Here is a 15,960-nt window from a genome sequence, read left to right on the forward strand (position 1 = left end):
TGGCCAACGAAAAGACAATATTAAGGACCGGGAGCACCACCACAGTTGAATGGCTGTTCTGGAGAATGCACAGATTGACAGTCTGACTCTGAAAAGAGGATATTTAAAAGCCCTCACCTTATATCACCTCTCTGTTTTCTGTTTTACCCAGGCTGAACCACACTGCCCCCTGCTGTTCTTGTGCCTCATAGACTGTGTATGTATGTGTGCCTGGACATCACAGAAAATTATGGTTCATTCAGTGCATTTTGTGTTTCTACCAGTGATGGAACGTAACAAAGTAAAAGTAGTAAAGTACTGTACTTAAGTTTAAAAAAAAAAAAAAAAAAAAAAACTGAAGGCAACCACACACTACAGGATTTTTCACTCTTAAACAGTTTTTAAATTTGGCTAAGTGACCTCATGTCGTTTCTTGACCTTGAAAAAATTAAATATGACTTGAGAGCCCAACCAGCTAAGTTTTACACTGTACGCGACTCTATAATCAAATATACAAAATCTTTCAAATCATTATAACTTTACAGCCTTCTCAAGAGGATGTCAAGGCAAATTTTCTAATTTACTGTGCTTCCACTGGTATAAATGGTATAAATGGAAAGAAACAAAAGTACAACGCAGATTGTTATTTATATATGTATTGTGTATGTAGGACTTGGATGGGGGGGTGGTGGGGGTTTAAGTGTTAGGGTGGGATTAATGAAATGGGGTATAAAAAAACACAACTATTAACTACTAAACACATGCTTTTCTTTAAAATTTTCTTTAACATTACCTTTTATTTTGTACAATCATAAACAATGAACCTTTGTGCCTCCGTTAACATTATTATTAGTTTGTACGACCATAAACGAAAACAAAATATAATACTGCTGCCGGATGACATGACGGTAAAGTAGCAATACGCAATGACATAACACAACAATAACTAGAACAATTTATAGAGTGATGGTGTTTTCACTGTAGGTGGAGATTACTCTGACAAATTAATCTAGGTTATTTTTAAAAACTGTGTATTATTTTTAAAGATATAATCAAAGGGGAAACATTTTAATCATACGTATCATTATGGGTTACAACAGGGGTGTCAAACTCAAATTCACAGAGGCCAAAATGAAAAACTGGGACTAAGTCATGGGCCAAACTAAATATTTATTGAAGAATTTCAACAGCATCTGCACGTTTTCTCTTCTTTCGAGATATGTAATGTTAAACCTTTTCTTATTAAAGTAAATGTTTATAGTTTTGCTTTAACACTGAATCCAGAACGAGCAGAATATAAAATAATAACATTTTAAATAAATAATGTCAGCGGGCCAGCACATATTTGATATGATCTCGTGGGCCAAATTTGATTATATCGCAGGGCAAATTTGATTATATCGCAGGCCAAATTTTGCTCCCGGGCCTGAGTTTGACATGTCTGGTTTTGACATCCTTGACAAGTGCCCGACTGTAGTATTTATTTATTCACTAAAAATGTTCTTTTGGGAACAAATTATCCTGTTTTAAATGATAAGAAATGCAAATTCTCATTCAAACACACAATAAATGTTTTAATCACTTTATTTAGATTTTTTTTAATATACATTTCTTAACCACAAAAAGTTAACAGTGCTTCAGTCATAAGTGTTATCTCAGATCCGATGTAAAACCAACTCCTTATGGAAAGTAGTCGGACTTTAGCAGCATCATCTGAGGAATGTAAAAGTCACAATACGGTGCCTGTCTTCACATGTGACAAAGCGTATAAAAACATTTTTTGTTCAAATATTTGACTGTAATATTTTAAATTTAAAATATACAGATGACTGTGATGAAGATTAAGAAAAATATCCTTTATCCGGTGATTCCTTTGCGTCATGTGCTGATTTATTCAGTCTCCTCACCCATCTCCCTTTTTATTATTTTCACATAGATGCCATTTTTGGGGCCCAGAGTGCTCGAAGACTTCAGCTCAAGTGGAACCTGCACAGAGACAGTAGGACATATATTATATATAGGATTGAATGTTAAATTATGAGTAGAATTTTTCTCACCTTTGTTTCATCACAGGTCACAATGGTGAACCTGTGAAACAGATTTACTAAAGCTATTTTCATCTCCAGCTGTGCCAGCCTCATGCCCACACAGTTACGAGGACCCGCCCCAAAGGGGAGGTACACAAAAGGATGACGAGCGGCCTTTGCCTCTGGAGTGAATCTGGAAAACAACCACACGTTTAATTCACAAAAAAACTGAGATGTATAAAGAAGTGGACTAAAACCTGAGTGAGTGTCACGACACCCATAGTGTTCGACTCCAGTCAAATGAAGCGCTCAAGACTAACAATTATGAAGCAAATTTGGAGTAGAGTTCAATATTACGAATAGGAATATATTTACAGACAAAACAGCAAAATAAAAAACACCAGGATCACGTTGAGCGTATTAATTTGAACATTTAAAACCAAAATGAGGAGCCTGACAGCTGCAGTTACACAGAGGGGCGACAGTTTTTCAATACAAAGTGAATTGAAGTCGGAGTCGATGGAGCCAGAAGCGTGCCCATGCCCACTTCCTATTTGAAATACGGCAGCTACTGGGTTAGCTATATCCATTTATATACACAGTCTATGCACAAAACACACACAAAAATATGTGTTTGCAAGTAAAATTTATATGTCTTCTTCTTCGTTGTGTTTTATGGCAAGTGGCAACCAATGTTCAGGTGTATTTAAAATCTGTATCTCACCTCTCTGGGATGAACTTCTCCGGTTCGGGCCAGTGCTCTGGATCGTGGTGGAGAAAACCTACAGGAATTTCTATCCAGGCTTCTTTAGGCAGTCGCTGGCCATTCACCACTGAGTCACGTTCAATATTTCGAACGAACCTTCAATGAAATCATTTATTTACTTTGGGGCCCAGAATTGGACCTTCGTCCCGGGCCCCCAAATTTCTGTCAACGAACCTGCTCAAGACTTAGACAAACATTATTGAAGCACAAGGGAAGTTCCTTGGACACAGTAGCTCACAGAGTAATAAAGAGTAAAAAATACATAAATGATAATAAATTCAAAATATGTAGCAAACAAACAGCAGCAAGAGACAGGTGTCACATAACGCATAACTATATAAATGTACATGTAGAAGTAAAAATTAAATATAGAAATATAGAACTACAAATATATCTCAACAAACGAGACTGTTATAACTTATACATATACTGTATGTTGTGTTTACCTGAATCCAGGTGGGTACATGCGCAGAGCTTCACTTATAACCATGTCTAAATATTTCAGCTCTTGAACATTTGTGTAATCTGGAGACTCCTGTAAAAATGATTTAAGATGACTCTTATGAGCTTTAAGCAACGTTATAATGTTGTTACCTCATCAAAAACAGACCTGGAGTTGTGTTTTGTTTCTTTGACACATGTTTGAGTAACAATTTCTTATTCGTCTGTTTACATCTCCAAAGTTCAACATGCTCTGTTCCACTTTGTGATGTCATGTAGTGGTAGTTTTTCCAAGTTCACAGCTCCTTTTACCTTTAGTTTAGTAAATATTGTCAATTCCAGGGCTTAAATTATCCAAATGATTCTAGTGAAGGTGTATGGAGTTTAAAGGTGGCCATACCAACTTGTCAAAGTCTGACCTCATCAGATCTTAGAAGCTAAACATGACCAGGCCTGGTCAGTACTTGGATGGGAGACCACTGGTAAATCCAGTAGCAAAAACTGTTATTGTGTCCTTAGGCAAGACACTTCATCCACATTGCCTAGTAGGAAAGTGGAGTGTGGGTGAGTGTTGGTGGTGGTTGGAGGGGCTGATGGTGCAGACTGGCAGCCTCGCTTCCATCAGTCTGCCCCAGGGCAGCTGTGGAGTGAATGAATAATGAACTGCTGTGGGTGTCTTGAAAGGCGCTATATAAATGCAATGATTAATTAATTAATTAATGAATTAAAAACACATCCTGTATTACTTCATGACACCACAAGGTGGAACAAGTGTTTTCTGTTTGACAACTGAACTAAATATGCAGATTTTGTGTGTTAAACATGTGAATGAAACAAAACACAACTCCAGGTCTGTTTATGATGAAGAAACATTACAACACAAATCAGAAAACAGCATAATATGGACCCTTTAAACTTGATGTCTATAAATGTTTGGACTCACATGTTGAGTGTAGAAGTGGTCTATCTCCTCTTGGAGCTTGTGTTGACACTCGGGGTGCAGAGCCAGCAGGTAACAGGTGAAGGCCAGTGTGCTGCTGCTAGTTTCATATCCGGCCAAAAGGAAGACAAAAGCCTGACCTATGACCTCGTCCTCTGACATGGTCTTTCTCTGTGATCGCCTCTGTAACTGTTCCTGCAGTGACAGGCTCCTGTTGCTACGGATGTGACAATAACAGAAATATTGTGATATCGTACAGTCAAAGGTCTCACAATAATGTTGAGGGTTGTCACCATATATAGATGATATATGATCTTTTTTTCCTTTTCAGTGCAGATGATATGAAGTGAACTTTTCTCAGTTCTTTGGAATATGATCGTATTGTAGCATTAAAGGCTTGTTATTAGGTTATTTTTTCAGACCAACACTTTGTTTTCATACCTGACAGTTTCACCTGCTCACTAGTGGTCTTCCTCAGCACATTATCCCAGGTGTGCAAGAGTAAAAAAGCCCCCACGTCCGAGTTTATAAGAAAGACAGCACCAAAACCTGTATAAATCAGCTGACTGGACACATCACAGCAACATCATGTGACTCTGAGGAAGGCCACAAGTGAGCAGTCCAAACTGTCAAGTATGAAAATAAACTCTTGGTCTGAAAAAATAACCTAATAACAGAAATTATCGGGAGATCAAATGAATCTCATTAAGGCTTTTTAAAAGGAAAAAGTAGCATTTCTTCAGTTCTGTTAGCATCTCTAAAATGTAGCAATAAATATTGTACAGTGAGATTTGCTTTCATCGTTACATCCTTACCTGTTACTGTCTTTATTTAATGAAGCTGAGGTTTGAGGATCATCACTATGGACTCCAGTGTCAAAGTGCTCCAAAGACACACTCTCATCCCCCCTGCTGCGCGCATCCAACATCAGCTGAAGGAAATCTCTGCGTCTCTAATTTATAAAAGAGAAAATAAAAATGATTTTCATCATTGGTTGAGCGGTCAGATCCACTGACCCACAGGCTGGTGGTGTGATTCCAGCTCCCACAGATGAATGCTGTTCATTATGTCCTTGGCCAAGACACTTGACCCACCTCTCCCCTAGTGTTTGTGCACACTGGTGTGTGAATGTGTTTGTGAATGTGAGTGGTTTCTTGTTGTAAAGCACTTTGGGTGCCTTGCAGGTGGTAAAGCACTATTATAAAAATATGGCCATTTATCAATGAATATGTGAAATGTGAGATGAAAGATTATAGCAAACGTGTCTTATTTCCATCTTCAGTCTCTCGGCACATTGATGTCAAACAGGACAGGGAAAAGTAAAGGAACAGTCACACAAAAGCAAATGTAACCCCAACATTCTCACTGTATATACAAATATAAAGTACAAAGTACATTTCATTTGAAGATAGAAGAGTTAAACCAACAACCCCCCAATATAAAAAATGTCATTTTTTTAAACATGGTGACATATTTGAAATATGTAATATTAAATAACCGCAATTTTAAAACTTTAGAAAACGCTGCCAGTGTTGAGAGCTCTTGTTTTCCATGTCTGACCTGCACTAGAAGCAAAAGAGCTGTCCTAAAGCACTTTCCTAAACTGCACCAGAGCAGTCACCTCTAGAACCTGCTTTTGTCATCCAGATACTTATTTACACATGCGATCCATTACAAATGGGAACATGGGGTTTGGACTGACACGTACCTGCTCTGGGGGCTGCTCCTCTCTCTGTATAATGATCTTTCGAATAGTGTTGGTGAAGAAATGGTTCAGCTGGTCCCTCCTTTTGTTTGGAAAGATGTTTATGATAGGACTCAAAATAAAAGGAAAGGCAACTGGATAACACACAAGGTACAGATGTTTAAACAAAAGTGTTACATAAACTATACAATTGTAGAAATACTCACAGAAAAAAAAAAAGATCGGGTCGAAGAAAGAGAAGGAGAAAAACAGCTGAGCATGTCGCACAAAAGGGTCATCAGGGGTGTTCTGGGAGTCCACCTGAGTGCCAAACGCCACACTGGCAATGACATCCATGGTGAAGCAGCTGAAGCATCTGGAGAAACAACACAAGTTAAAGTTTTCCACCTGTTTTTCTCTATGGTGATTTTATTGATTTGTCTGGAATGTTTCACAGTATGGCATTAAACCTTTCTATCTTCATGGAGACCAAACTAAGCCAAGTTACAGTTCAGATCTGTGGAGAGGCAACCCTGCTCACACTCCAAATGCAATAAAACCACCTATAATACAATAAATGTAAGGCAGAGCTGTTTAATGTCACACTGTGGAACATTCAAAGCAGAGTAAGAAGGTGCTCCAACCAAAAAGTTACATAGTGCAACTTTAAGAATACATGAGTGAGAAATAAAAGGAACATGTAAACTACCAGTCAAACGTTTGGACACTCATTTCAGTTTTTTCTTTATTTTCTTTACACTGTAGATTCTCACTGAAGGCATCAAAACTATGAATGAACATGTATAGATGGATGCAAACAAAAATACGCTCAAAATAACTTTGGATTTTAGACTTTTTAAAAATAGCCACTGTTTGATTCCATATATCTTGCTTCTTATATTTGATGTCTTCTTTATGTATATAAAATGTAGAAAGTGGTGAACACAAAGAAAACAAAACAATGAATTAGAGGGTGTGTCCAAACTTTTAACTGGCAGTGTATAAATGTATAAATCTCTTTACTTGTGGATGTCAAAGGCCTCATTTGACTCTGCATAAACGTTCAGATTCTCCATCAGAGCATTAGTCGCTGTGTTGATGAGTGGAACCATCTGAAACAAACAGCCTGTCAGTCCCATCCAGAGCTGTATCTAGGCCTGTCACGATAACTACTACATCAACTTATCATTCAATATGTGAAAACTTGAACAATGTGTACATTTTCTTTGTAAATCTGTGGAGATTCCAGGTATTTTTGTTGTAATATAATAAGGTTTGAGCTGTAGAGAGTTGACAAATTAACTTCGATGGCCAATAATTGTTTTTTTTTTCATCCCTCCTGACCGCCACAGGGCAGTACTGAAAGCACATACGCAGTTTGAGTAGTAATTCCAATTGAGTCACATCTGTGACCCAGGATGACACCCCATAGGTAATATAGTCATCTGTTCCTCATTTTTTCTCGAGTGTTGTTCGATCTACATGGCATTAGCCATAGCCTAGAACTTATGTTGGTTTTCTGTTGCTGGACGCCTTTTCACCATCTCGGTCGGAGCAGCGGCTTTTCTCCCTCCGAGGACTGCAACAGTCTACATTTTGCTGGAGGGTTGGAGGTACTATTTTCAGTATATTTAACTAAGTCTTTTGTTTCCCGCCCCTAACACTTGACTTTTGAGTTTATGCTAATCTGTTCTCTTTGGTGAAGGCTACGTTCATGCACCTTCTCCCATTGGTTACGTTTGTATTGTTAGCAGTACACTATAGGCCACAGGTGTCAAACATACGGCCCGGGGGCCAGATCCGGCCCTCCAAGACCTTTAATGTGGCCCTTGGGTGATTTTCTACTAAAATATTTGAATTATATTTTCTATTAAAATCTTGTTAATTTTCTGCGGTGTTTATCACAGCAGCGTCTCCAGCGTCTCTGTACGTGGCCCCTCCCTCCAGAGCAGCACAAATGAAGACTTGTCTCTTTCCAAACGCTCTTAAAGGACGATCGTTTTGACTGTTGACCGTGACACCCTCATCAGAAAAATGTCCAACATGAGAAAAGTGGAGCCGAGTGCAGGATTTTACAACAAAAATTGACTTATTCCTATTTGCATACAAGTTCATGTTAAAACATTGTGTTGAAATTGTATTTTTCTTAAAGTTTCAGGTTGTTCATAATATTATAATATTTTGTAAAAGAAAGAGTTCATCAATTAAAAAAGATTTCTGTAATAGATTTGTGTTTCTCTGCACAAATATTTGAACTTATTATTATTTTTTGGGTTTATATGACATGAGTTTTCTGATCCGGCCCCTTTGGGATCAAAGTAGGTTGGATACGGCCCCCGGACCAAAATGAGTTTGACACTCCTGCTATAGGCTGTCTATTGCTAACAGTGTTATTTTTGTTTGTTTTTTTGGCTCTTTCAGTGAAGGCCATGTTTGAACATCAGTCAGACAACACTCCGACCATCTATAACATCAACTATCAGGGGTGCCTCAGGTCAGCGACTTCTCACGGTGTCCAAAGTCCTGTTAACATGGGCTGCTCTTCATCTGTTCACACTGCGAGCAACGTATTTACCAGGAAACAACAATCAAGTGGCGGATTCTCTTTCCCAAAGGCAACTGCCTTCAGGAGAATGGTGTCTCTACCCAGTGGAGGTGCAGAGAATCTGGAACATTTTTGGTTGGGCAGAGGTGGACCTGCCTGATCTGGAAGTGTCCCAATGCTCACTTCCTACTTGGAATGTGGGGGTTAGCAGGTTATGTCCATGTATATATACAGTCTATGTAATTTGAGCTTCAAAATCTGTTATCGTGACAGGTCTAGCTTTGTCTAGTGTCATTTTCGGCAGCACAGTACCTCTTTCATTTTAGCAGCACTAAAAGAAGGTGTAAGGATGCTCCGGACTCTTTTCCACTCTTCATTCCTTAACAACACCAGAGATTCTCTTGAGGGCTTGATGGCGATTTGAAAAGTCTGCAAAGCAAGTGCAGTTTTTTCAAGCTATATGTCATGATGGAATTTGTTCATGAAATCGGAATAAAATGTAAATAAAAACAGTGTCAGAAAACAAAATACGGTAATATTTTTTTGCATGTAATCACATAACATAAAGGGCTTGTATTACACTATTTTCTCATCTATGTTATAATGTTGCTTCTTCAACACACAAACCCTGTATATTTAGGCTGAGTTCTTCTCTCAAACTGAAAACTCTGTTCCACCTTGTGATGTGTTAATACAGGGAGTGCTCCATTGTGTTTTTAAACTCAGCCCTGAAATTGCCAATCTCTACTAAACAAAAGGTAAAATGTAGCTGCTACCTTGAAAACTACCAGTTCATGACATCACAAGGTGGAACAGAGCATTTTGAGCTTTGGAAATGTAGACAGACGAATAATAAAAGATTTCTCAATTGCGTGAATAAAACAAAACAGAACTCTAGGTCTGTTTTTGAGGTAACAGCATTCTAACATGACTTAAAGTTCACAAGAGTCAGTTCTGTGTATTATTAAACCTTTAAACCTCTTACATTTCTGTTGGGGAAGTTGCTGAAGTCTCGGACCAACACCTCTTTAAGCATATCAGGGTCAGCGATCACCACCACCGGTCTGCGTCCCATGTAATACCTGAAAATATACAGTAAGTATTGATACATACTACTACAACAATCCTTTGAGGTGTGATGCTAACTAAAAGCACTGCTCTGTTAAATGCTTTGTTGCTCAAATTAGACTTAATCTGAGCTTTATTTTAACACAATCTGACCAGAAAGAGCTGACTTGGTTGGAATTATAGAATTAAAAGTGAATACATGTGAGCTGATTTGTCCTGCTGAACAGGTATCTTATCTCAGACCAAGGACCACAGTTCACCACTGCCCTTTTGACTGAACTGTGCAAAACATGGGATGTGGTCCAGAAGCTACCAGTTAACACCCACAAATGAATCTCACTGAATGCTTCAATCGAACAATCAAAACCATGATTGCATCATATGTGGGCCAGCATCACACTGCATGGGACCAGTGGCTGCCAGAGTTCAGGTTTGCTATAAATAGAGCTCAGCAGGAGAAAAGAGGGAAAACTCCAGATGAACTTGTGCTGAGCAGACAACTCAAAGGTCCACTGGAGCATCTCATTCACAAACCTCCAAATCCTGACCGGCAGCCAACCTATGACCTGGTGGAATGGCAGTACGAGGTGAATGAGGGAAGGAAAGGAGAGTGGGGGAGCACCAAGCCCGACAAGCTAAGTACTAAAATGCACGCAGAAAGGTGCAGTTCAGCCAAGGTGACTTAGTCTGGGTTCGTACTCATCCACTTTCAGAAGCTACAAAGAGCTTCTCAGCTAAGTTAGCACCTAAATGGGAAGGGCCAGCAACTATTGAAAGGAAGCTAGGGCCTCTCAGCTATGTGGTGAGTTGGGCAGATTCCCCTGCTAAACAGGATACTGTTAATGTAGTTAATCTAAAAGGGCAATATGGGGTTTGACTCCTGTAGCCTCCGGCTGGAGGGGGGGTCGATGTAGTATGGGCAACATAATGTATGGATATTTTCTTTATTTCTCAAGGGCACTGTGGCCTGTATTTGTATTTTTTGTTATTGTTTATCTGCTCAGCTGAGAATAAGATATATGGGTGCACGTGTGTGGCGCACGCCGCCCCAACTCACTACTGTGCCACTGGCGCCTAAGGCCATTTCCACGGATTAATACCCGAGTTGGACCAAAACGGATTTGGACCACTTAAAAACTGCTGAGGAAACAGACCCAGACACAGGACCCAGCTCATCAGGCACGGGGAGACCCATCCAGCTACTTTCCCTTAGCGCTGTTGTTAAGGTACTTTTTTTTTTGGAAATCGCTAATAGAGGATTAAAAGACTATTCTGTTCAGCTCTATGGTGGTATTCTGACTGTTATACAGAGGAATTTAGTAATTTATGTTTCAGTGGCTTGATATAATTTAAAATCAAAAGAGCCTTTGCCTTTATTTAGTTTTATTTATTACAAGCTGACTTATTATCAGGGCAATAGTAGTCACAGAACAATCATTTACGCAGTTAATATAGAATTTTAATTGGTAATCATCTGCACTCTGTGTGCTTGTTAAACACACAAAGTCAGCACACACTGAAGATGCTGATGTGCTAACATAGATAAACATGGGCATTTTGGGACATCGCCATGGCAACACCGTGCAAAATACGACTTTGGGCCCCTAGACTTTTTTGATCAGGGTGACTTGAAGAACCACTGTGCCAAATTTAATGTTCTTCAATGAAACTAATACATTGTTTTGTCACTTTAAAATATAAGAAAATTTAGAAATTTTGCCATTAGGATAACATGGGCGTTATCCTGCATTGCCATGGCAACCGAAATGTACCATATGGCTGTCATTGACTTCGCCCATGCACTCATCATTGCGAAAGCAATAGCCTTGGGCCTAATAATAATAATAATAATAATAATAATGATAATAATAATAATATTAATAACAACTCACTCTCACCTTTTTGTCGAAAATTAAACTCCTACAATCTCCCTACACAACGATGAATGCTTGTATTGATCACAGACTCCTAAAAATGTGTTGTTTAAATCCATTTTAACATTTTTTGTCTGTGTTTGCATAGTGTCACCATGGGAAGTGCTTAACATTCTCCCAATAGAGATACATGTACAACACCCCTAGTGTGATATATGTATAACACCAAGAAAAAAAGACAAAATGTTGATATAGTTATACTTACCCACAAACTCGTCCATGTGTTTTTATGAGATCCGTCAAAGCATTAAAGAAACCCTGCAGAAATGTACATTACATTATTTAAATTATAAGTGTAATATTTAAAGAGCCCACATTACACTATTTTAGTATTTATGCTATAATGTTTCCTCATCAGAAACAGACCTGGAGTTTTGTTTTGTTTCATTCTCACATATTTGAGTGGTATGTTTTTTGATGAGACATGACTTAAAGGTGCACTGTGCAACTTTTCTGGTGGAAGGTCTGTTAAAGAATTTCCTCCATGGAGATGTTATTGCTTTGTCTGTAATGTTTCACAGTATGGCATTAAACATTTCTATCTTCATGGAGACCTAATTATAGGATATATATATATATATATATATATATATATATATACACACATACATACACCACACACACCCCTCTATATATATATATATATATATATATATATATATATATATATATATATATATATATATATATATATATTAGTGCTGTCATGCGATAAAAAAAAATTGAGAGATTAATAATTATGATCTGTAATTAATTAATCTAATTAATCTCATTTTAATCTCACCTAAAAATTGCTGAGAAAAGCCTTCAATTTGAGGTATTTTCATTTAAATTCATTATTACATTATTGTGGCAGATCAAAAGACTGATATAGAACAAAAAAAAAGACTTTATAAAGTCATTTATTGTTTAACAAATCTCTCCAAATTGGCTGTTGAGCCCAAGTCTCCATGAATAAGAAACTGTTTGCTGTAAAGTAGCAAAGACGAGGAAATCTGAACATAATAACTTCTGTCTACTTAAAGACAATAAAAAGTCCAGTCTTTCCTTAACCATATTAAAAATATTATTGATAGAGAAATGCTTTATATATTGAAATCACTGGTTTTAGTCCTTGTTTTAGTCCTAGTTTAGTCCTGGAATGGATTAATCCTGGTTTTAGTCCTGGTGTTAGTTCTGGTTTAGTCCTGGTTTAGTCCTGGTTTAGTCCTGGTTTAGACCTGGTTTAGTCCTGGTTTAGTCCTGGTTTAGACCTGGTTTAGTCCTGGTTTTAGTCTTGGTGTTAGTCCTGGTTTAGACCTGGTTTAGTCCTGGTTTTAGTCTTGGTGTTAGTTCTGGTTTTAGTCCTGGACTGGATTAGTCCTGGTTTTAGTCTTGGTGTTAGTTCTGGATTAGAGGCTCACAGGAGGAAACGCGGTTTACGCCGCGTACGCGAGAAAACACGATCCACACGCGGCTCACGGGAGCACGTCGGTGTCCGCGCAGTAACTACGGAAGGAAACATGGTCCGCGCGTTCTCAGGTTAATGACGATGATGAAGGTGTGTGTTTGTGTTTGTGTGTGTGTGTGTGTATAGGACAGTAGTGCAGACATCATGAGTCTATGCAGGTTATTTTCACCAGTGACATTTAAGTTGTAGGCGATATTATATTTGTTATTTTCTTTTATATTTCACGTCGGGAGAATAATTTCCAAGACACTAATGTGTTTTTACCTGTGCACTGCTGCCTCTGTTCTACTGGCTGTTCGACCTCGTCCATTGTGCGACTGACGCCGCCAACGTTAACATGACGTTTACATCGCTCTTACTGCGCGCGTTTTGTGTGGGTTTCTGGCAATGAGTGAAATTACCGAAATTAAAAAATTTATAAATGTGTTTTTTGTTTGTGTGTGTGTGTGTGTTGTTGTCCCAACAACACATAAAAACAGGTTTTATAATAAAGCAACTCACATACAGAAACACTAAAGTTAGAGATTAAAAATGAGATTAACGCGATTAAAAAACATAACGCGCTAAATATGACTGTAATTAATTCATCGCAATTAACGCGATAATTTGACACCCCTATATATATATATATATATATATATATATATATATATATATATATATATATTTCCCTGATGAGCACTGATAATCTAACAGCATTATAAACCAAGAATAACCCCTCTTTATCTAAAACAGACTTACCTCACGAAATAGAAAAATGTTCCCCAAAAAGGGCAAAGGTTTGGGATGTTTGATGCCACATTCTGACAGCACAGAAAACGGGTAAACAGAATACCTACAAACTCACAGTTATCAGAGGACGTGCAGAGATTATCTTGTATTTACAGATGAATGTGAAACTGTTTTATTTACGTACCAATAGAGAAGACTGAGAAAAAGGAGGAACAGGGCAATAGTCACTGGCCACTCACTGGAATCCATACAAAATGCATTTGAGAAGTCCATGAGGAATTTAACCTGTAATTAAACAACTATTGAAACTGCAGAATAGACAGATAATTTCTCATTTCTTTTTTTTTTTTATTAAACACTACAGGTTAAACAATAAAATAAATATTCCATGAGAGCTGATCTATGTAAAATAAATAAAATGGAATATTGCAGAGAAGATTTGATTTAATGAGCAAACTCTGTTGATAACTTCTGATTATGATTATTATAGATATTACTGATAATACTGACCTTTTTTCACTTCGATTTTAAAACAAATGATGTTTAGACACTTACCAGCAGCACCGAAGCTCATAGAATGTGTTACTGCTGAGGACAAAGACATAAACACCATGTGTAAACATTACACAAGTTACGTGATCATGATGCTAAGAGTGATGGTGTTTTCAATGTAGGTGGAGATTACTGTGACTAATTAATCTGGTTTATTTTTAACTTTTTTTAAATTTTTAATTAAAGAGTGATTGGTGTTTTGTTTACGCTGTGACTGGATTGGAGACTCTCTGAGGCTTTTGGAATTCAGTCTGGTCAGTACCCGGTGCAAATCGGCATCGCAGTCACGGAAGTCACGTAAACGGGAAACGGCCGTTATCCGTTTTTTCCATTCTTCATTTAAACACAAAATCGAAAACTGAAAAAACGAATCGTTATCCGTTTTTTCATTTTGGTTTTGGAGACAAATAACGAAGAAAACTGTTGTTTTTTCGTTTTCTTATTTTTGGTTTTATATTGAAAAACGAATGAACGAATGATACACGGATTCACTTTAATCATGCTTATCATAATGGTTTACAACAGGGGTGTCAAACTCAAATTCACAGAGGCCAAAATTAAAAACCGGGACTGGGACTATTTATTGAAAAATTTCAACAGCATCTGCATGTTTTCTCTTTTTTCGAGATATGTAATGTTAAACCTTTTCTTATAAAAAAAATGTTTAATAATAGTTTTGCTTAAACACTGAATCCATAACAAGCAGAATATAAAATAATAACACAATTTTAAATAATGTCGGCGGGCCAGCTTTAGTCCATATATTTGGTATGATCTCGCGGGCCAAATATAATTATATCGCAGGTCAAATTTTGCTCCCGGGCCTGAGTTTGACATGTCTGGTTTACAGGCCTGACATCCTTGACAAGTGCCCGACTGTAGTATTTATTTATTCACTAAAAATGTTCTTTTGGTAACAAATTATCCTGTTTTAAAAGACAAGAAATGCAAATTCTCGTTCAAACACACAATAGATGTTTTAATCACTTTATTTTTTGTTTTTTATATACACTTCCTCACCACAAAACGTTAACTTCAGAGCTTCAGTTACAAGTGTTATCTCAGATCCAATAAAAAAACAACTTCTTGTGTAAAGTAGTTGGACTTTAGCAGCATGATCTGAGGAATGTAAAAGTATGTCACAATACAGTGCCTGTCTTCACATGTGACAGAGTATAAAAGCATTTTTTGTGCAAATATAAAATATACAGATGACCGAGATGAAGATTAAGAAAAATATCCTTTATCCAGTGATTCCTTTGCATCATGTGCTGATTTGTTCAGTCTCCTCACCCATCTCCCTTTTTATTATTTTCACATAGATGCCATTTTTGGGGCCCAGAGTGCTAGAAGACTTCAGCTCAAGTGGAACCTGCACAGAGACAGTAGGACATATATTATATATAGGATTGAATGTTAAATTATGAGTAGAATTTTTCTCACCTTTGTTTCATCACAGGTCACAATGGTGAACCTGTGAAACAGATTTACTAAAGCTATTTTCATCTCCAGCTGTGCCAGCCTCATGCCCACACAGTTACGAGGACCCGCACCAAAGGGGAGGTACACAAAAGGATGACGAGCGGCCTTTGCCTCTGGAGTGAATCTGGAAAACAACCACACATTTAATTCACAAAAAAACAGAGATGTATAAAGAAGTGGACTAAAACCTGAGTGAGTGTCACGTCACCCATAGCCCTTGGCTCCAGTAAAATGAAGCTCACGAGTCTAGCAGTATGGGGCAAATTTGGAGCAGAGTTCCATATTTGAAATATGAATTTATTTACAGACAAAATAGCAAAATAAAAAAACACCAGGATCTTGTTGAGCGGATTAATTTGA

The 15,960-nt window shown here is 37.7% G+C and overlaps 2 protein-coding genes across 4 annotated transcripts in view; one reads left to right on the forward strand and one right to left on the reverse strand.

Annotated features, from left to right (window-relative positions):
- Positions 1-15,960, forward strand: part of hipk2 (homeodomain interacting protein kinase 2) — a 461,145-nt gene that overhangs the window by 220,614 nt on the left and 224,571 nt on the right. The gene's annotated exons all lie outside the window — the stretch shown is intronic.
- LOC129409550 (thromboxane-A synthase-like) overlaps positions 1,696-15,960 on the reverse strand; it is a 21,841-nt gene continuing 7,576 nt past the window's right edge. The window contains exons 1-15 of one of the 3 annotated variants that reach the window (XM_055155977.1): positions 14,122-14,186; positions 13,751-13,851; positions 13,576-13,669; positions 11,590-11,642; positions 9,368-9,464; positions 8,695-8,811; positions 6,861-6,949; positions 6,065-6,213; positions 5,862-5,992; positions 4,969-5,105; positions 4,157-4,370; positions 3,219-3,307; positions 2,731-2,868; positions 2,037-2,199; positions 1,696-1,965 (exon numbers count right to left, since the gene is read on the reverse strand). In XM_055155977.1, the coding sequence (XP_055011952.1) occupies positions 1,870-1,965; positions 2,037-2,199; positions 2,731-2,868; positions 3,219-3,307; positions 4,157-4,370; positions 4,969-5,105; positions 5,862-5,992; positions 6,065-6,213; positions 6,861-6,949; positions 8,695-8,811; positions 9,368-9,464; positions 11,590-11,642; positions 13,576-13,669; positions 13,751-13,839 (1,656 nt within the window). In that variant the 5' untranslated portion in view covers positions 13,840-13,851; positions 14,122-14,186 and the 3' untranslated portion in view covers positions 1,696-1,869. Of the gene's footprint in view, positions 1,966-2,036; positions 2,200-2,730; positions 2,869-3,218; positions 3,308-4,156; positions 4,371-4,968; positions 5,106-5,861; positions 5,993-6,064; positions 6,214-6,860; positions 6,950-8,694; positions 8,812-9,367; positions 9,465-11,589; positions 11,643-13,575; positions 13,670-13,750; positions 13,852-14,121; positions 14,187-15,960 lie in introns of those variants that run through there. The other 2 variants (XM_055155979.1, XM_055155978.1) reach the window with 2 other exon arrangements.

Source organism: Boleophthalmus pectinirostris, unplaced genomic scaffold, assembly GCF_026225935.1.
Source record: "Boleophthalmus pectinirostris isolate CB_2022bp ecotype Guang Dong unplaced genomic scaffold, ASM2622593v1 HiC_scaffold_2, whole genome shotgun sequence".
Classification (NCBI taxonomy): Eukaryota; Metazoa; Chordata; class Actinopteri; order Gobiiformes; family Gobiidae; genus Boleophthalmus; species Boleophthalmus pectinirostris.